Source organism: Pyrus communis, chromosome 2, assembly GCF_041283825.1.
Source record: "Pyrus communis isolate YQ-2024b chromosome 2, ASM4128382v1, whole genome shotgun sequence".
Lineage (NCBI taxonomy): Eukaryota > Viridiplantae > Streptophyta > Magnoliopsida > Rosales > Rosaceae > Pyrus > Pyrus communis.
In genome coordinates, this window is record NC_142566.1 from 28,357,903 (window position 1) to 28,381,559 (window position 23,657).

A 23,657-nucleotide genomic window follows, 5' to 3' on the forward strand; every position below is an offset into this window, starting at 1 on the left:
GTGACATGCCAGCTATAGAGTTCTAAGGATTTATTTAATAATATTAAAACTAAGATGTTCATAACACGAAATTGAATTATATTTTCTGTTGGCCAAACAAAACTAAAAGTAATATCTCAATTCTTATTTTCATGTGGATGGATTGACAATATGCATCATTCCATGTGGTTGGCACTTTTAATGGTGGTGGCAGGCTGTAGTTTGTACACAAGAACGTTATGTCGCAATTGGGAAACTTAGAAACATGTATGGGTTTGTTTAAAAGCGCTTTAAAATAATTAAAAGCACTTATAAGTAAAATGTTTTGAGATTTCAAAAATATTTTAAGTGCTTCATGCAAAAAGCTCCAGTTAAACACTTCAAATGTTTTTTTTTTAGGACTCACTTGCATTTTTATTAAGAATTGATTCTAAAAATATTTTCACTATAAATACTTTTAGTCATTTTAAAAACACTTTCAAACAAACCAATAGGCTTTTAGGTTATCTATTTTTAATTTTATTTTGTATCAAGCGACTTTGAAGTTAGTATAAGCTAAAAATGAAAGTAGGCAAATCACAGGTATGCATCTCACAACTCGTGCAATGATTAAATTTAAACGTTGAATGTCGGTTTATAGTAAAAGCATGGTCCACATTATTAGCTCCTCATTATGGAGAGATTTTTAAGTGTGCTTCGGAACACGGACACATGCACTATATGTCGTTATGCAAGTGGAGGGACACTTGAAAAAAAATAAAAAAATTCTTTCACTTATATAATAACATATAATATATCATTCCGTGATTTAGACACATAAAAAATCATCTTCTCATTATGGGGCTCAAAAACACCAACCACCCTGCATAATGAACTTTAAATTGGCCCAACCCAAGAAATGCAAAGATAGTGGGCAAACTTGAAATAGATCTGTGATGCATGGAATAAAAAACCCACAAGGGGATATGAGCACTCAAAACACAAGGCCACAAGAAACTGTATTAAGTGACTGAGACCATATCCGTTCACACACTGCAGTCTGCCGCAATGACTGCATTCTTCCAAACTCTGATTCCCAGTTGTTCTTCAAGACAGACCATAATAGTCTTTCCTATTCCATGGGTTCCCCTCAAACCAATCTCAGATTCCATGGCCTCTCTGGCCATTTCACAGTTAAATAGGCAGCAGGGACAGACGGCAGTATCAGTTGCCTTCAACCCATCTAGGAATTTTGACATCTCTTCATATGATGAAGAAGAAGGTAAGACCTTTCCTTAATTTGGTTTATCCAGTTAATGTTTCTGTCCCTTCATCTTTTGTAGTAATTTTTATTTGATGCTAACAATCACCTACTCTTTTAGAGGAGTAAATTTTCAATGTGGTTGTTGCATTGCTACATATTATAACACGTGTATCTATTTATTAACATGATGATTTAGTGCAAATGAGGGACAAAAATGCGACGAACTATTAATCCAATGGTCAAGAATCCATTTATATCTCATCTTACGCGTTAGTATTGTAACTACACCTCGGAAACACACTATTTTTGTTGTTCCCACTCATATTTAACATGTAAACTAGTCGGGGCGGTGCGACCATCACACTCAAAATTTGGGTGCTTTAATAAGATATAGAAGACACAATATTGGATATGAAAACTTGGTTAAATCTGGCTCTAAAATGTTTGTCATTGGCAGACACATCTAGCAAAGTTGAACCTCCAATGCCATCAAGTGAAGGCCGTTTCGAAATAGTTATTGACAATGATATAATTCGAGGTCTTGATTTATCTCCATTTCATACTGCAACTAGGATTACCACTCCTTCATCAGGTAATTTCATTAACGAGTTAAGCATTAGCTTAACAAAGTTAAATTTCATGATTGACTTTTATGCAAACCCAAAATGGAGTTTTACTGCTAATGTTGTTGTAATTAGCCACGCCAAAAGAGTTTCTTAAACGCACAATTGGCTTCACCATCAACTACACGAGAGACTATCCACGTGATCCTCGAGAACTATCCATAATTTTTTTAAGTTGAAAAGTAGAAGAAAAAAAATGAAAACCAACAGTGGGGTCTCCTAAAGAGATTTGTAGGTGTCCAAAATCTTGGAAATGTGCTAAATTAATTTTAGGAAACATGTTATGTGAGTAAAATGACTCTAACTTTGGCTTATAACGAATATTGTAAAAGTTCTCAACATCAATTAGAGAAATATGGGTTATAAATCACAGTTTTTGTGAAAATTTGAAATTTTTAGCTTTAGGAAATATTTGCATCGGAATTAAGGAAAATATTGGAAGATCTTTGGACTTGATATCGTCTATTAGGTCCTGAAACTATTTTTTATTGATTTTTAAAGTTGAAAATATGAAAGTATCTTTAAATTTAGGTTTCAAATCGTTAATTTCAAGTGTTTAAATATTAATTATAATAGATTTAGCATGCGAAAATGTATTTTGAAGAACGTGAATATGATAGTTTGTAGTTATGGTAAGAGAAATAAAATAAAAAAATAAAAAGGAAAATTTTGAAAATAGAACGATCGGTATGAATATAGCGACTTTATTTCAGTGTAATTGCTATCATGCTAGCGATTTAAATTGTATATAATCGCTAGTGAGATAGCAACTCATTTCAAGAAGGATCGGAGTAAGAGTACCGATCGTAACATTTTTCCCCTCCTTTTTCTTTTTCTTTTTCCATTGAATTTCTTTTTCTTCCTACATTACTTTATTTAGATTCAAATACCTTTTATATTTATATCTTTATTTTCAAATTTTTTGACATGGTTATAAGAAAATTTTCACTTAAAATACATTTTGTAGAACATGAAGATGATAGTTTCGTGTTGTGGTATGGGCAAGACGAAATTTAACAAAAATAAATAAATAAAACTTAAAATTAATAAAATTAATGGTTTAGACACAGTCCAAACTCACGCCCAAGCCAGAACTTATGCCCACTAGAAAGCTCAAGGCGCAATAAAAGCAGTGGAGGCCCATGAGGTTTAGTGTTTAGGGGCACGTGAATAGCAACACCCTGAGTTCAAGTGTTTAGGGGCGTGTTAATAATAACACCCTGAGTTCGGTGCATTTTACTGCTCGACGCACTTGAATTTTTTTTCCTTCACCACAACACAGCAGAGAAATGTTTTTTGTCCCTTAAACAGGGGTTACTCTGTTATAACTTATGACTTTAGTGCAAATCCTATCATGGTTGATATTGACTTATAATATGCCTACCCTAGGCAACAAAGCTTTGTCTGGCCAACTATGATTGACTCTTGAGATTAAAACGAAACCATACCCCTATTGATAACGACCTATAAATGCCTTTTTCTGACACAGATGCTTCATGCAGGCAACAACGGTCGACCCTTGGAATTAAAACTAAACACACCCCCTATAAATGCCTTACCCTTGGCACCTATGTTTCGTACAACGAACCATGGTTGACACATGATATTAAAACTAAACCATACCCCATATAAACGCCCTACCCTTGACACAATTCGTTTGTATCGGCAACAATAGTTGACCCGTGAGATTAAAACTAAACCTTATCCCATATGGATAGTGGCTTATATATGCTCCACCCTGACACCATTCTTTGTGCGGGCAACAATGTGCCTGGGGTCGCATCGTTTTGCGTGCATTAATTCGCTTCGTTTTGCATGCACCGACCCGTCACATTTTTTGTGCGCCTTGTCCAGCTCATTTTGCATGCCAATTTTGTTCATGTGTTGAGATTGCCTTGTTTTGCATGTTGCAATTTTCGTGCGCTGAGCCTACCTCGTTTTACATGTTTTCTTACTGTTGTATGAAATTGAACTGAAATAATAACTAAATGTATGAAATTGAAATGTTTTAAAGATGTTGTATGAGATTGAAATTGAACCCAAACTTGGAGGGCTAAAATGTAATTTGATTTAAAAAACTTCTATGTTTTAACAATTTAAAAATAATTTTGAAATATACTTTGACTTTTTTTTTTTGAACAAACGAAATTTCTACATTAAGGGGAGAATGTGAGCTTAGCCTCATAATGGAGTAATAATAATGTATTTCAAATTTGTCTTTGGAGAAAATCGAGCCTAAGACTTCTTACTTACAAATAAAGACCGTGATTATTATTATTATTTTGAACAAACGATATTACCTACATTAAAGGGGTAGAGAAGTGGGCTAAGCCTCACAATGGATTAGCAATGTGGTTCAAATTCACTTTTGGCAAGAATCGAACTTAAGACCTTTCTCTTACAAGTGAAGAGTGATTATTTTTTTTTTTTTTAACAAACGATATTATCTACATTAAGGAGATGAGAGTGGGCTAGCAATAATGTGGTTCAAATTCACTATTAACGAGAATTGAGCATAAAACTTCTCACTTACAAGTGAAGAGGAATACCACTAAACTGTATTACTAAATCTAAGTTTGAACCAAGTTGTAATTGTAAACACCCCTTATCTCCAGACTCTTCTTGGGATCGCCCAAAGGGTAACCCGCCAATTCAGATGATTCAGAAAACCGTTAGAAGCAACGACCTTGTTTCCCTTCCACAAAAATGCAAAACCCTAAACCAGCTCAAGCAAATCCACGCCCATATCCTTACATGTCGTCTACCTGAAAACCTGTAAACCATTGCTCTGCTCCTCTCCGCAGCAGCAACCTCCAAAGATGCTTCATTTTTATCCTACGCGTGCTCAATTTTCAAGCACCACCATAACCACCGCAACATCTTCATGTACAACACCATGATCAGAGGATGTGTTCAGTCGCACTTGCTGTTCTCGCCATTTCGTACTATTTAGACATTGAATTATGGGTTTGTTCCAAATAACTACACTTTTCCGCCGTTGATTAAAGCGTGCACGATTCTTGCACTGAATTTGAAGCTTAATGGTCGATTAGTTCATGGTCATGTGATTTAGTTCGGGTATGGTGACGACCCTTTTGTTATTAGCTCGCTGACTGAGTTTTATGCCGTAATCTATGATATGGAAACTGCAAAGATGGTGTTTGATAAAACTCCTAACAGGGATGTGGTAGTGTGGACGGCAATGATTGACGGTTATGGGAAGACATGGAATGTTAAGAATGCCTGAGCTTTGTTTGATGAAATGCCGGAGAGAAACACCATATCTTGGAGTGTGATGATGGCTGCGTATTCTCGGGTGAATGACTTCAGGGAAATGCTTTCTTTATTTAGGCAAATGCAAGAAGCAGGCACAAAGCCTAATGAGTCGGTTCTTGTTAGTGTTCTGACTACCTCTGCTCATCTTGATGCGGTCACACAAGGACTGTGAGGTGCACTCCTATGCTAAAAGGTGCAATCTTGAATTGAACACGAGATTGGCCGTTGCTCTGGTTGATATGTACTCGAAATGCGGATATGTGGAAGCAGCATTAGGGGTTTTTGAGGGCATTCTTAACAAGGATGCTAAAGCATGGAACGCTATGATCGCTGGAGTTGTGGTTAATGGGGGATGCATTGAAATCACTTGAACTCTTCAATAAAATGGTTTTAGATAGGATACAACCCACAGAGACCACATTTGTTGCCGTTCTCTTGGCTTGCACACATGCAAAAATGGTTGACAAGGGCCTGGAATTGTTTGATCAAATGAAGACCCTTTACGGGGTTAAACTGGGCTTGAATATTACGCTTGCATTGTTGACCTATTGGCCAGAGCAGGCATGGTGGAGGAAGCTGAGAAATTTATAGAGGACAAGATGTGAGGGATAGGAAGAGGGGATGCCAACGTGTGGGGAGCATTACTGGTTGCATGTAGAGTTCATGGGAATATTGAAGTTGGTGACAGAACTTGGAAGAAGCTTGCAAATATGAGAGTAGCTGACTGTGGCATTCATGTTCTTTCGTATAATATGTACAAGGAAGCTGGCTGGGAATTGGAGGCGAAGAGAGTCAGAAATATGATCTATGAAGCGGGAATGAAGAAGAAACCTCGTTCCAGTGTGATAGAGGTAAATGGCGCGGCCGAAGAATTCTTTGTTGGTGATCTTTGTCATCCACAAGCAGAATAAATGGTTAATATGCTCAACTCCTTTTATAAAATGGAGAATTTTGAGGATATTTGAGGAGGTATCCAATTTATTTTTCATAATTTTATGTAACTCTCTTATTTTATTTTTCATAATTTTATGCAACGGAGAGATGAACGAATATATTTTAGGGAACTTTAACGAAAAGTTCATAGTCTTGCTGATATACTACAATAAGAGGATAAAGTTAGTTTTGAAATGTGCCTTTGTAGGGCCTTAGGTGTAGGCTTTGAGGCTCGCAATTAAAACTAACTGAGTGCTAGGCGTGCCACTGCTACCTCAGTATAACAAATGTAGAAGAGTGTGTTTTAGTCGATTACTTGCGCCCAAAGTTACTTGGACTTCTTGTTGTCAAAGGATTGTCGTGGATGGGTTAAGTCCACATTAAGTTCTTTTTCTTACCTTGTGACCAAGGACTTTCAGTTCACAGTCTTGTATGTTCGAGTGAGGGGAGTCCAGATCCCCTTAAGTCATCTACTCGATTCTTGATTTGTTTTAAATGAAGGCATATTCATTTAGGAGACCAGATCTAGGCACAAATGAGACTCTTAAAGTAGGAAAACAAATGGATATGACTTGAATACATGCTGGAGAATACGTTAAGTAGTAGATCTATTAACTTATAAAACAAACAAAAAGCATTGAGCAACATTTCACCTTGTTGGGCAAGGTTGAACTTCTTGCAATCATTTCTCTTTTGAGTTTACAGGGTTTATATGCTAAGAATGGATGGATGGTAAACAAGTTTACACAAGGGAATCGATACTACGCCATTAGAGGTGATATCATAGCTTCTAAACTAGACAAAAGATGGCTTTAGTAGGGAATAATCTTGAAAATGATTGAGATCCGGGCTGATTACAGCTTTTAGATGCAAATTTGGCTTGAGAGCAGAGTTGTATGTTTATTTGTTTGATTGGTTGAGTGTCCTTGTCTATGGGGCCTCTTCCTCCTTTTATAGGCAGATTAGCCCGACTTCTGTAGCTTTATTCTTGCCTGAAAGCAATTGAAGGGTAGTGAGTCATCAGTTTTTTACTTGTATTGCCACCGAAAAGTGCTTTTTGGCTGATTGTGAGTTAATCCCCATCACTTGACACTTAAATCGTAGGCACATGGCTTGTGCATTAATGGAGATGCGCCAATTTGTCTCTGGGCTTGGTGATGGGCTTCGGGCAAGTCTTCCTTTAATTAGTGTTTTTGGGTTTCCACACACTTGCAGCCCAAAGTTCAAATATTAACCCAAACAATAAGTGTTTAATTACGGAGGCAACGCTAATAAAAAATGAACACAGTTTCAAAATAAGGTAAGACTTAGAGCAAAATAAGGTCAAACTCACAAGAAATAACAGTAAGTTCTTTGCATGCATCTAACAGTGCACTGTAAGTATTCAGTATGCGCAAAAACAGCACTGTGGTAAAAAACCCGTAAGATGTGTTGCTTACTCGTCCGCACAACCGTAACAGAAAGCACAAGGCAATGTCCAAGTATGAGCCTCTCCCTCGATAGCACAGCATGCCATCCCACAAGAGCACCTCTAGAATCTAGAACATAGTGCTCAGGGTGAGGCCCACCCAGGCCAGCTGGTTCTTCTCGATTAAGTTCCTATAATCAAACCCACAAAAACTGTGCTCAAAACTATATCGAACAATGCCAATCATCGTGAAATTTATACCAAAAGAAGACGCGACCACTGTGACAAGTAAGAAAAAAGTTGAGAGATGCTTCCAAACCTTTATAAGAGATATCAATCTTTGTCTTAGCCCATTATTGATAAGATTTTCCAAGTATTCCTGAATGTTAAACACGAGATCAGCTTCAAGCCCCTGATCAAGCACAACAGCCTGCAAAAGCAGTAGTATGAAATCACATTTAAGTAATGATCAGTGAATACCCTAAATATTGTATAGAGGGCAGTTAATAGATCTCTTCTTTCAGTGTACCAGAGCCCTGCTGCAAGACGCAAAATTTCCAGTGGTTCTCTTTCCATTATGCCCCACTAGGAATAAAAAATACAATTAAACAACCAGACAATCATGTAATACTTCCAACATGTAAACTGTAGGACAATGGACTATCATTATGAACAAAAGACAACATAAATCTATCTCTTGATTGTTAGTGTAACTTGATTTAGCTGGGTTTAATTTTCAGAAGGCTGAACAGAAGCAAAAACAAAGACAAAAGAAGCTGAAACGAAAAGGTTTACTTTCTTGTTCTCTCATGTAAAAGTATTGCAGAGGAATAATTTTTGTACAACACACACAATGCGCACTAACCCCTCTTTACATTTAACTGATGGCCTTAGCTTTAGGACCACACAAAACACTATTTTTAATCTTAGTCACTCATCTACCTAATTACATGGATCAAACACCACATGGCACTCATGGCCTTACATCTTTTAACTTTACACTTGGCATATATGCTCAAGTGAATACACACATTAAACTCATCTTATTTCTAATACTCAATCAGCTAAAGACTTATAATTCAACACTACCCTTTAAGTCTTGAGCTGATTTTACTCCAAGCATGCTCCTGAGATAATTAAACCGATCTTTAGGCAGAGGTTTTGTGAAAATATCAGCTAGTTGCTCATTAGTTGGACAATACACCAGATCAATGATACCATCCTTCAGTGCATCCTTGATGAAATGGTATCTTCTGTTAATGTGTTTGGTCTTTTGATGGAACACAGAGTTCTTGGTGATTGCAATTGCTGAGGTGTTGTCACAGTGCACTGGAGTGGCTTCGGTTTGAAATTCACCAAAGTCTTCAAGAACAAATCTCAACCAAATGGCTTGAGTAGTTGCTTCTGAAGCACTGATGTACTCTGCTTCTGCAGTGGAAAGAGCTACACAGTTTTGCTTCATAGATGCCCATGAGAATACTCCACTGCCAAAGGAGAAAGCATAACCAGAAGTACTTTTACTGTCCTCAATTGGTCCACTCCAATCACTGTCACAGAACCCAATTAATGTTGAGTTCTTACCCTTCACATATTCCAGACCATAATCTAGTGTGCCCTTAATGTATCTTAGCACTCTTTTAGCAGTTCCAACATGCTTACTGGTAGGGCAGTGCATAAATCTGGCTAACAGACTGGATGCATACATAATATTAGGCCTGGTTGCAGTGAGATATAAGAGACTTCCCACCATACTTCTGTATAACTCTTCACTTGCTGCACCATTTCCATCATCTGTGGTTAACTTCTCAATTGCAACCAAGGGAGTAAGCACAGGTTCGCACTCTTTTAGACCAAATTTGTCTAACAAAGAACTTGCATACTTCTTTTGGTGGATGAAAATGCTTGAAGTTGCTTGAATTATTCCCATTCCAAGGAAATGATGGAGAAAACCCAAATCAGTCATCTCATACTTTCGTTTCATGTCTTCCTTGAATTCTTCAAGTATTTGTTTGTTGCTCCCAGTATAGATTATGTCATCCACATAGATCGACACAATCAAAATGTCTTTCTCTTCTGCCTTGATGTACAGTGTTGGTTCACTTAAGCTTCTTGTGAAACCACATTGTGAGAAATATGTATCGATCTCTCCATACCAGGCCCGTGGTGCCTGTTTTAGACCATACAAGGCTTTGTGAAGTTTATATACCCTGTCTTCCTTCCCTTTAGCTACAAAATCATCAAGCTGCTCTACATAAACCTCCTCATCTAGAACACCATTTAAAAAAGCCAATTTGACATCAAGTTGATAGAGTTTCCAACTTTTTTGTGCAGCCAATGCTATAAGGGTTCTGATTGTATCTAACCGGGCAACAGGAGCAAAGGTCTCATTGTAGTCTATTCCTGGTTTCTGGGCATATCCCTTTGCAACAAGCCTTGCCTTGTTCTTTTGCACAGTTTCATCCAGGTTGAGTTTGGTTTTAAACACCCATTTTACTTTTATAATAGGCTTGTTACTTGGCCTGTCTACTAACTCCCAGGTTTCATTCTTTTCAATCATGGAGAGCTCATCCTTCATAGCATTCATCCAAGATTCATCCTTAGCTGCATCTTCATATTTCTCTGGTTCTATAATACACATATTACATTGAGCAAGAACATCATCCAGCTTTCTCCATTTTAATGGAGTATGATCAAATGACAGAGTGTCACTCACACCTGCACTTGACTGAGAGTTGATCTGTGTATCATCAATATCACTTGCAGCTTCTTCCAATATGCCAGATGATAGACCACTTGAGACTTGAGGGTCATTTTCTGTATTCTCACTTCTTGGTGTATCAACAGAGTCAAACTCATAAGTAGGCAGTGACATATATCTTTCTGTGCTTCTTTCCCAATCCCAAGCTGAGTTTTCATCGAACACAACATCTCTTGACAGAATCAGTCTCTTAGAGATTGGATCAAATACTCTATACCCTTTCTCACATTTTGCATATCCACCAAAGACTCCTTTTATACTCTTAGGTTCTAGCTTGTGTCTTAGCTCGGATGGAGTATGAACATAACAAACTGAGCCAAAAACCTTCAAATGAGCAATACCTGGTTTCCTTGTGCTGTAAGCTTCAAAATGTGTTATGTTATCCAGTGATTTGGTAGGACATCTGTTTAATAGATAGACTGCAGTGTGCACAGCTTCTGCCCACATAAAGTAAGGCATTCCTTTGTCATGAAGCATAGACTTGGCCATTTCAATCACAGTTCTGTTTTTCCTTTCAACCACTCCATTTTGCTGTGGAGTGTAAGAGAGAGACTGTTGCCTTTGGATTCCCTCTGTGTCACAGTATTGATTGAATTCATTTGATAAGAACTTCCCTCCTCTATCACTCCTTACACATTTTACCCTCATACCACTTTGCAACTCAGTCATGGCCTTGAATTTCTTAAAACAAGTAAAAGCTTCAGATTTAAATCTAAGAAAATACTCCTGGTTGCATCATCTACAAGTAACATGAAGTACTTGTTTCCTCCAGTAGACTCATTTCTCATCGGTCCACACAAATCAACATCTACCAATTCAAGTGGAGCACCTGCTCTTTGTGCTTGACCACTAGGAAACCTTTCTCTGTGTTGCTTACCATATTGACAGCCCTCACACACTTTGTCATACTCATCTAGATATGGTAAACCATGAACCATGTCTTTATCCTTCAATTTCTTGATTCCACCAAAGTTTAGATGACCTAATCTTCTGTGCCAAGTCAGAGAACAATGAACAAAACTGGTCTTCAACACAAGTTGTTTCTCAGGCCGTAGAGATAAAGGATAACACCTGTTTTCTTTCATTTTTACATGGATAATTTGACATTTCAGAGAAGGACCATCAAAAACAGTACACATATGTCCACCAAACACAAGATAGTATCCGTGCTCATCCATTTGTCCTACACTTAATAGATTCTCTTTCAAACCAAGTAAGTACATGACTTCTCGAATGTATTTTCTTCCTCTGTTAGTCTCAATTTCCAGTGATCCCATTCTTGCCACATTAACTAACACTCTTGTTGGCATTTGAACTTTCCCTGCAACATTTGTTTTCACATCAACAAGAAGATCAACATTTCCTGTCATATGGTTACTGCAGCCACTATCTATGTACCAATCTCCATTAACCTTAGTCTCAGCAACTGCACAGTTTGCATAAAATAAGTTTCCTGTCACTTCCATTTGACTTGCACAGTTTGCCTTTTGAACAGACTTTCCAACAGTACACTCTTTGGCCCAATGACCAAATCTATCACAGTTATGGCACTTGGATTTCCCCTTATATCTACATTCACCATAATGAAACTTTGAACACACTTTACATTGAGGTTTTACACTCTCTTGACCCATAACCTGTGAGGAAGTACTATTCTGTGAATGATTTTTGCTGAAACTTTGGTTTTGAATCCCATTTCTTACCCTTTTGATTCCAATTTCTCTGTGGTTTAAAAGTACTAGACTGAGCATAACTTCGATTCTGCCCTTTTGAACTAACAGTAAGAGAAGAAAATGCTCTCTCAGTTGCATCTGAAGAATGCAAATCAAACCTCTGCTCTTGACTCTTCAATATAGCTAGTACCTCTTGCAGTTCAACAGATTCTAAACATTTGGTGTTTTCTATCACTAAGCATATAGGATCATATACCTTAGTAAGACTGATTAAAACCTTCTGAACTAATCTCTCATTTGACAGAGTTTCACCAAACGTCTTCATTTGATTAATCATATCATTTAAACGAGTAAGATACCCAGTCAAGGATTCATCATCACGCATTCTAGTGTATTCAAATTCTCGTCTAAGATTTTGGAGTTTCACAGATCTTACCTGATCCCCACCGTGATATTCGCCATATAACAGATCCCATGCCATTTTTGCTGAGTCTGCGTTTGCGATTCGAGGGAAGATCTGATCAGAGACTGTGCTTTGAATGATTTCGAGAGCTTTTGCATCTTTCATGAAGATTGCGACCATTTTCTCATCATCTTCAGCATCAACATCTGTATCTTCATCAGTCTTAGCTTTCTTCTTCTTCGAATCGAAACCCGAAATCCCTTTTTCCACCAGATTCCATAGTCCATGTGACTTGAAAATGGTAACCATTTTGATTCTCCAGAACTCGTAGTTCTCACCGGAGAAGATCAGGGTCCTCACTTCAGCACTCCCAGATCCAGCCATCGTGAGCTTGTGTGAATCCAGAAACACGTATTTCTTAGATCACAAACAAACTCCAGCAAACTTCACCGAGTCCAGAAACGGTGATGTTTGAGCTCACAGAAACACGCCCAGATCTAATCGAAACAAGGCTCTGAGGCCATGTTAGTGTAACTTGATTTAGCTGGGTTTAATTTTCAGAAGGCTGAACAGAAGCAAAAACAAAGACAGAAGAAGCTGAAACGAAAAAGTTTACTTTCTTGTTCTCTCATGTAAAAGTATTGCAGAGGAATAATTTTTGTACAGCACACACAATGCGCACTAACCCCTCTTTACATTTAACTGATGGCCTTAGCTTTAGGACCACACAAAACACTACTTTTAATCTTAGTCACTCATCTACCCAATTACATGGATCAAACACCACATGGCACTCATGGCCTTACATCTTTTAACTTTACACTTGGCAGATATGCTCAAGTGAATACACACATTAAACTCATCTTATTTCTAATACTCAATCAGCTAGAGACTTATAATTCAACATTGATTAGCAGATATGAGCAAACGGACGCAGTCTATCTCATTGAGATGGAGGTCGTCACTCAACTTCAAAGCCTACGATCCAATTCCAACATAACATCAAAACTCATATCAAATTGAGATAACATGCAAAATATAGCTCAAACTCTATCCATTCAAAAAGGAAGAAGCAGTATACATACAATCTGAACATCTTGGTCATCAAGCGAAATTGGCGGTCCATCAGGAAGCCTAACTTCTTTTGACTGAACTTGTGCCCGGTCCAAGGGTTTCGGAGGCTACAAAATGTAGTCAATACAATTCAGCAATTACAGTAAAATCCAGGAAACCATATCACTAGTAGAAAAACATGTTTGCGCGACCGAATTTTGCGCGACGGATCAACTTTCGTCGCGCAAAGTATGTTTGCGCGACCAAAAACACACAACGTCGCGCAAAAGGCATTTGCGCGACGGAATTTTGCGCGACCAAGGATGGCGTCGCGCAAAAGAGCTTTGCGCGACGCATCAGATCCTGCGTCGCGCAAAGGTGTTTTGCGCAGCGCCATATGTAGTCGCGCAAAGGTTCGTCGCGCAAATGCCTTTTGCGCGACGTTTTATACGTCGCGCAAAGTCCTTTTTTTTTTTTTTTCTTTTTTGGCCTTTTCCTTTTCTTTTGGGTTTCTTGCATTGCCTTTTTCTTTTGTAGTATCCACTTGTGTAAATGTTTTAAATTGACGATCGAATCAGTTCATTGTATTCATATAGGGTTAAACAGTGCAGCTGTAAAAAATCATCAAAATCGGAGTTAATATAACCGTTAAATCGTAATTTTTCGTTTATAGCCGTCGAAAATGTTTGTCCCGTTGTTTAATCTCTACACGCTTGTTTTTTACAATTTTTGGCGTATGCGATCTCAAAGCATATACAAACAAGTTTGACGGTTGGATCGTTAAAACTAGTTTTGTACAATGCGTATCCCATCAAAACATTAGATTCACTAACACTTGGAATTTATTTAAACTTTCATTAAGTATAACATAATATTTTGTGGTATCCACTTGTGTAAATATTTTAAATGGACGATCGAATCAGTTTATTGTATTCATATAGGGTCAATGAGTGTAGCTGTAAAAAATCAACAAAATCGGAGCTAATATAACCGTTAAATCATGATTTTTCGTTTATAGCCGTCGAAAAGGTTTGTCCCGTTGTTTGATCTCTACATGTTTTTTTTTTACAATTTTTGGCGTATGGGATCTCAAAGTATATACAAACAAATTTGACGGTTGGATCGTTGAAACTAGTTTCGTACAATGCGTATCCCATGAAAACATTAGATTCACTAACACTTGGAGTTTATTTATACTTTCATTAAGTATAACATAATATTTTGTAGTATCCACTTTTGTAAATATTTTAAATTGAAGATCGAATCAATTTGTTGTATTCATATAGGGTCAATGAGTGTAGTTGTAAAAAATCATCAAAATCGGAGTTAATATAACCGTTAAATCGTGAATTTTCATTTATAGCCGTCGAAATGGTTTGTCCCGTTGTTTGATCTCTACACGTTTGTTTATTACAATTTTTGGCGTATACGATCTCAAACCATATACAAACAAGTTTGACGGTTGGATTGTTGAAACTAGTTTTGTACAATGCGTATCCCATGAAAACATTAGATTCACTAACACTTAGAGTTTATTTATACTTTCATTAAGTATAACATAATATTTTGTGGTATCCACTTTTGTAAATATTTTAAATTGAAGATCGAATCAGTTTGTTGTATTTATACAGAATCAATGAGTGTTGTTGTAAAACATCATCAAAATCAGAGTTAATATAACCGTTAAATCGTGATTTTTTTTATAGCCGTCGAAAAGGTTTGTCCTGTTACTTAATCTCTGCATGTTTTTTTTTTTTTGATTTTTGGCGTATGGGATCTCCAAGTATATACAAACAAGTTTGACGGTTGGATTTTTGAAATTAGTTTGGTACAATGCATTTCCTATCAAATTCAATGGTATATGTATTTACTAAGTAGATTTTAATTAATTTATTTTGTACTCATAAGCAAAACGGGTAAAAAAAAAAAAAAAAAACAGAGGACTTTGCGCGACGTAGGTACAACTGCGTCGCGCAAAACAGGCTTGCGCGACGTAATTGTACCTACGTCGCGCAAAGTCCTCTGTTTTTTTTTTTTTTGCCTTTTCCTTTTCTTTTGGGGTTCTTGCATTGCCTTTTTCTTTTGTGGTATCCACTTGTGTAAATGTTTTAAATTGACGATCGAATCAGTTCATTATATTCATATAGGGTTAAACAATGTAGCTGTAAAAAATCATCAAAATCGGAGTTAATATAACCGTTAAATCGTAATTTTTCGTTTATAGCCGTCGAAAAGGTTTGTCCCGTTGTTTAATCTCTACACGTTTGTTTTTTACAATTTTTGGCGTATGTGATCTCAAAGCATATACAAACATGTTTGACGGTTGGATCGTTGAAACTAGTTTCGTACAATGCGTATCCCATGAAAACATTAGATTCACTAACACTTGGAGTATATGTGTACTTTCATCAAGTATAACATAAGATTTTGTGGTATCCACTTGTGTAAATATTTGAAATCGACGATCGAATGAGTTTCTTGCATTCATATAAGATTAAGGAGTGTAGCTGTAAAAAATCGTCAAAATCGAAGTTAATATAACCGTTAAATCTTGATTTTTCGTTTATAGCCGTCGTCCCGTTATTTGATATGTACTTGTTTTTTTTTTACAATTTTTGGCGTATTGGATCTCAAAGCATATACAAACAAGTTTGACGGTTGGATCGTTGAAACTAGTTTCGTACAATGCGTATCCTATGAAAACATTAGATTCACTAACACTTGGAGTTTATTTATACTTTCATTAAGTATAACATAATATTTTGTAGTATCCACTTTTGTAAATATTTTAAATTGAAGATCGAATCAGTTTGTTGTATTCATATAGGGTCAATGAGTGTAGTTGTAAAAAATCATCAAAATCAGAGTTAATATAACCGTTAAATCGTAATTTTTCGTTTATAGCTGTCGAAAAGGTTTGTCCCGTTGTTTGATCTCTACACATTTGTTTTTTACAATTTTTGGCGTATGCAATCTCAAAGCATATACAAACAAGTTTGACGGTTGGATAGTTGAAACTAGTTTCGTACAATGCGTATCCTATGAAAACATTAGATTCACTAATACTTGGAGTTTATTTATACTTTCATTAAGTATAACATAATATTTTGTAGTATCCACTTTTGTAAATATTTTAAATTGAAGATCGAATCAGTTTGTTGTATTCATATAGGGTCAATGAGTGTAGTTGTAAAAAATCATCAAAATCGGAGTTAATATAACCGTTAAATCGTGATTTTTCGTTTATAGCCGTCGAAAAGGTTTGTCTCATTACTTAATCTCTGCATGTTTGTTTTTTGTGATATTTGGCGTATGGGATCTCCAAGTATATACAAACAAGTTTGACGGTTGGATCATTGAAACTAATTTCGGATAATGTGTTTCCTATCAAATTCAATGGTATATGTATTTACTAAGTAGATTTTAATTTATTTATTTTGTACTTATAAGCAAAACGGGTAAAAAAAAAAAAAAAAAAGGGACTTTGCGCGACCTAGGTTTAAGTGCGTCGCGCAAACCTGTTTTACGCGACGTAGGTATGCGTCGCGCAAGATTTGCCGCCAAACTATGGATGTTTTACCGCTTTTTTCTAACTTTGCGCGACGCAGGTTCACTACGTCGCGCAAAGTGAACACGAAAATGTCCCTTTTTGTCTTTCTTTCCTGTGTTCTAACCCAAGTCAAAAGCTCCATAGCTGCCTTCCCCTCTTCCTCACCTGCAGACCTCCGTAGCCACCTGATCACACTCAGGTGATTTAAAAACATTTATGTTATTCATCCATATTTTTTTATATATATGATTGTATTGAAATTTTTGTTAATATTACCAAATATATTGAAAATTTTGATCTCCTATTGATGATGGCAGTGTAGCACATGGGCAATGCAAAAGAAAGCAAAAGGAAGAGGAAAAAAAAAAAAAAAAAATCGCTTTGCGCGACGTCAAATTGTATACCTACGTCACGCAAAAGATGGTAATTTTGGCGGTACCATAACAAAAAATAGGCGCTTGTTTTAAAATTTTCAAGAGTTTCCCGTTGACCTCACATCCCTATTTCCACCCTCTTTCCCGTACAACTCTCAATTCCCATAGATGACCTCTCTATTTCCCATATATCTCTCTTCCCTCTCACAAGCTTTCCCGTAGATAACCTCTCACTTCCCTATTTCCCATAGACCTTTCTTCCCTCTTGCGTGCTCATCTCTCCCTCTCCATTTCCCGTAGATCTCTCTTCCTTCTCACAAGCTTTTGTCTTCACAATCTCGAATCCAACGCGAATCTCGAAGCCGACGCGAATCAAGTCCCAAAATCAAGGTAAGGGTTTCTGATTTTCAATGGGTTTTTGTTATTTAGGCTCAAATTGCATGCTATTTAGGATTTCTGATAAAATTAGATGTTGGTTCTAGTTTGCAGAGGGGTTGATGGGTTGCAGGTAGAGAGAGGGATCTACGGGAGGGAAGAGAAGTCTTGCAGCTTCATCGTAGGCTCGGGCGGCGGCCTCCGCCGTGTCGAATGTGCCAAGCCAGACTCTTGCAGCTTTGTGTGGATCGCGTTTTTCAGCTGCCCATTTTCCCCACGGCCTCTGTCTAACTCCCCTGTATCTTCTCTTCCTCTCACCAGTTTCTTCAAATGAAACAGATTCTGTACTTGATGGTGTGGTTGGTACCGCTGTGGTGACCGAGACGGTGGACCTCATTTTGTGCGCGCTAATTTGCCCTCGTAGGTCTCTGGACCAATCTGGGTCGGAGTTATCTAATCGAGAGGTATTAATTTGGAATGGGTATTTTCCATTTGTGTAATTAATTAAGAATTAGTTAATCTTCTTGTTTGCATAATAATTATGCGTAAATGCGTAGTTGGTTAAATTAGGTGGGTTTTTGTTTGTTTGTTTGTTTAGGACTTTGATGGGTTTGTCAAGAAGGGCGATCTTCCCGGTTATGCTGTAAGTCTCTTAATACTACCATCTTTCTATTTGGTGTCACATTGCATAAACCTGCAATTTTCGACTTCTAGAATTAACGTAGCGGGGTGGTTGTGGACCTTGTGGTGTTGGTGCGGCTGTTAAATTTGTTATGCAGTAAAGTTTATCAATAAACTTCTTTTCTCGGAATGTATCTGGGTTGGGAAAATTTAACAATTAGGATTGCTGCACCGGTTTCCTTCGGTGTTATTTCATTCCTGGTCTCTCTGCTGATGTTTTATTTTTAGAGTGTTAAGTCACCTATCTGCTTTTCCACAATTGTAGTTATTCACTTTCTTTCTTCTCCCCCTTCCCTGTGTATTTTGTAGATTCTAAATACACCGAAAGGTCCTATCACAGTGGAACTTTTCAAGGATGGTTCTCCAGAGGTTGTGGATAGATTTATTGACTTATGGTGAGTATTCGACATCACATGTATCTTGCACACATACTTGCTGTAGTAATATTAAATCATGTCTATTTGAAGCTATTTCTCTACAGGGTAAGAGAATAAAGTTAAAATTATGGGACGGGGTGACTTTGTACATAGCTGTTAGTAAAATTGCTCGCATCCAAGGGGTGTATTATTTAATATTTTTATCATCTTATAAGCCAAGGGGTATATTTTGTCGTAACTCCTTTGTAAATTATCAAATACACAACAACAGGTTAAAGGTTCATATAGCCTTGGTGATATGGATGCCTAGTTGACTTATATCGAGGCTAAATGTAAATAAAATTAGAACTTGGACGATTAGAAATCATTTCAATATTCTGAGTAGCAGTAGCATCCAGAAGTAGACTTGCTTGGTTTTTGTTGGTTGTAAGGGCAATAGTGTGTTATGCCCTCATGGCACTTCTAAGGCATTAGTTTTGCAGTCAAAAGGGACACTTCAAGGGGATGTCGTTCAGTCACGTGATCAAGCACTATATAATCAAAGGGGGTGGTTCCCAAGGACTTGGAGCAGCTGAAGATTGGATATCAAAAGGGAAGCTTCGTAGTCAACTTGTTACGAGGTTTGTTTCATAGATAAAACTTTTATATTGGTTGTGTGGCCTGTTGGTCATGTGTTGCAAAGCTGATAGCTTATTCTTGCCTGTGTGAACCTGTAGTCCGAAGCATGAAGCTTTTATGCTTGGAACTACGAAGGCTAGACCAGACAACAAAGAATTTGAGCTTGTTATCACAACTGCACCAATACCAGATTTAAATGATAAGCTAATTGTATTCGGACGGGTCATCAAAGGAGAGGAAGTGGTACAGGTATAAAATTCTGTGCAGTTTGGGTAACTTATTATCATGCCTAGACTTGGATAATACCTGATGTATAATGCTTTGCATACGGTCTTCCATTCAGGCAACTAAATCCTAAAAATAGTCCCAGTTTTCCCTTAGTTTACGAATTCAATGAAGATATGTTAGGGCTGCATGCTTTTGTGTCATTCTCAAGCACAACCACTTCAACAGATTTCCCTTTACTTCTTTAACCCATTCGATCATTTTTTGAGTTATGTACCTGTCCTTTTGTAAAAAAAATTCCCACCTCCGTACAGAGTAAATTTGGAGAAGAACAAGCCAAAAAGCAAAGCAGTGCTGCATATAAATCCAAATTTGATAGAAGTAGGAGACAGAGTTATCACCAAAGAAAAACCAAAGGATCCAATTCCAGAAATCAAGTGGGGGTAAGTAGATTGCCTTTTCATTTGTTGTGGCATGTGTCTAGTTGAATGACTTGTATGAAGTAAATTGTTTTTGTACGGTACTTTGATCATTTAGTCTAATGAAGTTTTGATACCTTTGATTGATTACAATGTTTGGTGATCCTAGTGTCATATTACCCTTTGTTTTTTGTTTCACTTGATGCACTTTTTTTTTGTTGGCTATGAAAATGGATAAGTAGTTTCCTCATGTTTTGAAATTAAGAATGTTGGTAACCTACTTACTTACTACTTTGGCTGCTAATTGATTAGTTTCAAATGCAAGAAAGGATTAGTTTCTAATGTTATAATTTTATGGTTCAAAAAGTGTATAGATGTTGCGGTTGATCACTCGTCGTCGGAGTGTGACCAATGAGCCTCCTGCATTATCAACATCTACTGCTCCAGGCGTGAGTGCTCCATTGATTGAACAAATGAGGGCCCGGGACGAGCAGATGAGGGCCCAGGGCGAGCAGATTAAGGCCCAGGGCGAGCAGGTGAAGGCCTATGCCGGACAAATGAGAGACCTTGTACGAGCCATACAGATGTCTGGCCTCCAAATCTCACTACCAGTACCTGATCTTTCTACACCTTCGACTTCTGAGCCACTTTGCCTTACCGATACCTAGTAGCTTGATGTATCAAACCTAAAAGACTACTTGCAGTTTTTTCTTATTTTTTTGTTTGGACATTTTGTATGTATATTTTCATATATTAATAACTAAATACTTTTCGTTGGTTAATTAATTATCGTTTAGAGTTTAATTAAGATATTTATTAAAAATTAAAAACATATTTTTTTTACCAAAACAAAAAAAAAGAGGTTTGCGCGACGTAGGTAGAATCTTCGTCGCGCCAACCTTTTTGCGCGACACAAGACTCTACATCACGCAAAGTGGCTTTGCGCGACGCACGACCTTAGGTTGCGCAAAGCCACTTCGCGCAACGTAAAATCGTGCGTCGCGCAAAGAGGTTGGCGCGACGTAGGTAGAATCTTCGTCGCACAAAGTGTTTGCGCGACGTAGGGGATGCGTCGCGCAAAGCCACTTTGCGCGACGTATAGAACGTCGCGCGAAGCCACTTCGCGCGACGCATCCCCATACGTCGCGCAAAGCCACTTTGCGCGACGTAGGGGGAATCTTCGTCGCGCAAACCCCTTCTGTCACTGCCTTGCCGCGACGGTTAGTGCGCGACGAAGGTGCGTTGAGCTAAGTTTTGCGCGACGGTTTTCGACTTTGCGCGACGAAGGACCTGCGTCGCGCAAAGTGTTTTTTGTACTGCATTAAGATAACAGTACTCGCAAACGAAATAAACTCTAAGCTACAATTCCAAATTCGAAACTCTCAACGTACAACTTCAATTCAAAAATACCGGATAGGAGAGGAGGGACTGGAAGGAGGATAGAGAGCTGCGAATGGCGTGCATGAGCTCCACTCTCTGAGACGGGTTGGCAGTGGAGGTGGGGTGGGGGGGGGGGGGGGGCGGGGAGAGAGAGAGAGAGAGAGAGAGAGAGGGGGAAAATGAAGGTTTGTGTGTTTTTTTTTTGTAAACCTTGTATAAGCCCTAGCGGAGGTGACAGTGCGTGACTGATACCGTGAGTTTTTTTATTAATTTGTGCTTTTTTTTTTCCTTCAATTTTTTTGTTCGATTTTTGCTCATTTGTCGACGCTACTATAACTCTCGAATAAAAACTTCAATTTAAATTTTAATTCAGGAATAATTTTCTTGCTCCACACAGGTTAAATTTTAGTTCAGAATTATTAAAAAATTAATTTAGGCTAATTTTTTTAAAGTAATTTTAAAAAAAAAAATTATGTACACTATCTAAACTTAATTTTATAGACACTTTAATTTAAAAATATTTAGATTCCGATAAATATTGAAAAATCATTAAACCGAACACTTATTAACTACATATAATTAATTAGTAAATGATAATTACTAATTACTAAACCATAACTCTTAGCTTTAGAAAATGTTCATTAGATGTGATTTTATCCTTTATTAAGCCCCGGAACTATTTCTCGTTAATTTTTTAAAGTTGAAAAATAGAAAGAATGAAAAATGAAAACTAATAGTGGGGCCTCCCAAAGAGATTTGTAGGTGTCCAAAATCTTGGAAATACGCTAAATTAATTTTAGGAAACATGTGGTGCGAATAAAATGACTCTAACTTTGGCTTATAACGAATATTGTAAAAGTTCTCAACATTGATTAGAGAACTATGGGTTATAAATCATAGTTTTTGTGAAAATTTGAAATTTTTAGCTTTAGAAAATATTTGCGTTGGAGTTAAGGAAAATATTGGAAGACCTTTGGACGTGATACCGTTTATTAGGTCCTGAAACTATTTTTTATTGATTTTTAAAGTTGAAAATATGAGAGTAACTTTAAATTTAGGTTTTGAATCGTTAATTTCAAGTGTATAAATATTAATTATAATAGATTTAGCATGGGAAAATATATTTTGAAGAACATGAATATGATAGTTTGTAGTTATGGTAAGAGAAATAAAATAAAAGAAAAAATTCGAAAAAAGTGGGATCAGTATGAAGCTAGCGACCTTAAACAAGTATAATTGCTAGCATACTAGCGATTAGATTAATTCTAATTGCTATTTTGCTAGCGACTCTCTTCAAGGAGGATCATATTCTAAGTACCGATCGTAACATTTTTTCCCCCACTTTTTTCTTTTTCTTTTTCCATTGAATTTCTTTTTCTTCCTGCGTTACTTTATTTAGATTTAAATACCTTTTATATTTATATCCTTATTTTCGAATTTTTTGGCATGGATTATAAGAAAATTTTCACCAAAAATACATTTTGTAGAACATGAAGATGATAGTTTCGTGTTGTGGTATGGGCAAGACGAAAATTTAACAAAAATAAATAAATAAAACTTAAAATAAATAAAATTAATGCAGGGAGATGCAGTCCAAAAATTCACTGACATAAGGCTCTGGTTTTTGAGACGTGATGCCTCTTATCCCTGGCTGCCGGTCATCTTGGATTGGTCTGCCATGTTGGTTCCACACCAGGTAGCATAATCTAGGGAGCTTTTATTAGCGCTCTAGGCAGTGCAAATATTTTGGAGCTATTAATAGTTCTCTGTAATTTGTTACAATGCCATTGTGGAAAAGTCGGAGTGTGTGATGCTTATTCAATGGCCTGACTTTTGAAATCCCTCATCTTTGTAGATTAACATGAGGATGGGAGTTGTCTTCAACCCCGAGGCACTCGATCTGTTTGTCATGCAGAAGATTTTTGTTGTGTACTCGTGGTTGAAGCAACATGACATTCCAAAACCTAGATTGAAGACTAGTGACATGGCTAGGATGCTAGGGTTTGGAATTGGAGACGAACTTTATGACTTGATCGACAATCATCCATTGAAAACATCATAAAACAAGCCTAATGTCTCAACTTAGTGTTCCCCCAATGTCATACACGATTGATTAAGAATGAGGCTAGGTGTTGATGCGTGTCTAGTTTACTAACACAAGGAGCTGCACATCGTATCCTTTGGCAGTGGCAGTAAACCAATATCAGAAAGAAGCTGCTACTATGACCGATGATTTTGCTAGACCTGTTTTTCCTAACTTCAATTTTTTGTACAGGTTTGATTTACTGTACTTCTTAGAATGGTAATTT

At 37.2% G+C, this 23,657-nt stretch overlaps 3 protein-coding genes, 1 long non-coding RNA gene and 1 pseudogene across 4 annotated transcripts; 3 read left to right on the forward strand and 2 right to left on the reverse strand.

Annotated features, from left to right (window-relative positions):
- Positions 1-981: 981 nt before the first annotated feature.
- LOC137746740 (protein CHLORORESPIRATORY REDUCTION 6, chloroplastic-like) lies at positions 982-23,410 on the forward strand. The gene is made up of 5 exons (XM_068486750.2): positions 982-1,240; positions 1,680-1,814; positions 1,921-2,019; positions 22,941-23,044; positions 23,204-23,410. Exons 1-5 carry the CDS (start codon positions 1,027-1,029, stop codon positions 23,408-23,410), a joined length of 759 nt encoding a protein of 252 aa, XP_068342851.2. The 5' UTR covers positions 982-1,026.
- Positions 4,454-6,147, forward strand: LOC137746744 (pentatricopeptide repeat-containing protein At5g06540-like; annotated as a pseudogene).
- Positions 7,309-8,076, reverse strand: LOC148698877 (nuclear pore complex protein NUP205-like). The gene is made up of 4 exons (XM_088700355.1): positions 7,943-8,076; positions 7,782-7,892; positions 7,494-7,653; positions 7,309-7,322 (listed from the first exon to the last, which is right to left on the reverse strand). The coding sequence occupies exons 1-4, from the start codon at positions 8,036-8,038 to the stop codon at positions 7,309-7,311; spliced, it is 381 nt and encodes a 126-aa protein (XP_088556481.1). The 5' UTR covers positions 8,039-8,076.
- On the reverse strand, positions 13,203-21,454 carry LOC148698878 (uncharacterized). The gene is made up of 3 exons (XR_015952384.1): positions 21,379-21,454; positions 13,382-13,477; positions 13,203-13,274 (listed from the first exon to the last, which is right to left on the reverse strand). It is a non-coding gene; the product is annotated as an uncharacterized LOC148698878 (long non-coding RNA).
- LOC137741758 (uncharacterized) lies at positions 13,673-20,750 on the forward strand. The gene is made up of 8 exons (XM_088700361.1): positions 13,673-13,762; positions 17,834-18,112; positions 18,247-18,291; positions 18,639-18,724; positions 19,189-19,326; positions 19,423-19,573; positions 19,864-19,992; positions 20,336-20,750. The coding sequence occupies exons 1-8, from the start codon at positions 13,673-13,675 to the stop codon at positions 20,381-20,383; spliced, it is 966 nt and encodes a 321-aa protein (XP_088556487.1). The 3' UTR covers positions 20,384-20,750.
- Positions 23,411-23,657: the final 247 nt, after the last annotated feature.

Bases quoted from the DNA above. Each gene is read 5' to 3' on its own strand.
- LOC148698877 (XM_088700355.1), bottom strand. From the start codon at position 8,038: ATGGAAAGAGAACCACTGGAAATTTTGCGTCTTGCAGCAGGGCTCTGG. The intron at 7,893-7,942 runs GTATTCACTGAT...CTGCTTTTGCAG, and splicing joins CCCTCTATACAATATTTAGG to GCTGTTGTGCTTGATCAGGG. The intron at 7,654-7,781 runs GTTTGGAAGCAT...GTTTGATTATAG, and splicing joins GATTGATATCTCTTATAAAG to GAACTTAATCGAGAAGAACC.
- LOC137746740 (XM_068486750.2), top strand. From the start codon at position 1,027: ATGACTGCATTCTTCCAAACTCTGATTCCCAGTTGTTCTTCAAGACAG. The intron at 2,020-22,940 runs GTTGAAAAGTAG...AGGGAGATGCAG, and splicing joins ACTATCCATAATTTTTTTAA to TCCAAAAATTCACTGACATA. The intron at 23,045-23,203 runs GTAGCATAATCT...TCATCTTTGTAG, and splicing joins CCATGTTGGTTCCACACCAG to ATTAACATGAGGATGGGAGT.
- LOC137741758 (XM_088700361.1), top strand. From the start codon at position 13,673: ATGGCGTCGCGCAAAAGAGCTTTGCGCGACGCATCAGATCCTGCGTCG. The intron at 19,327-19,422 runs GTTTGTTTCATA...GTGAACCTGTAG, and splicing joins CGTAGTCAACTTGTTACGAG to TCCGAAGCATGAAGCTTTTA. The intron at 19,993-20,335 runs GTAAGTAGATTG...TGGTTCAAAAAG, and splicing joins ATTCCAGAAATCAAGTGGGG to TGTATAGATGTTGCGGTTGA.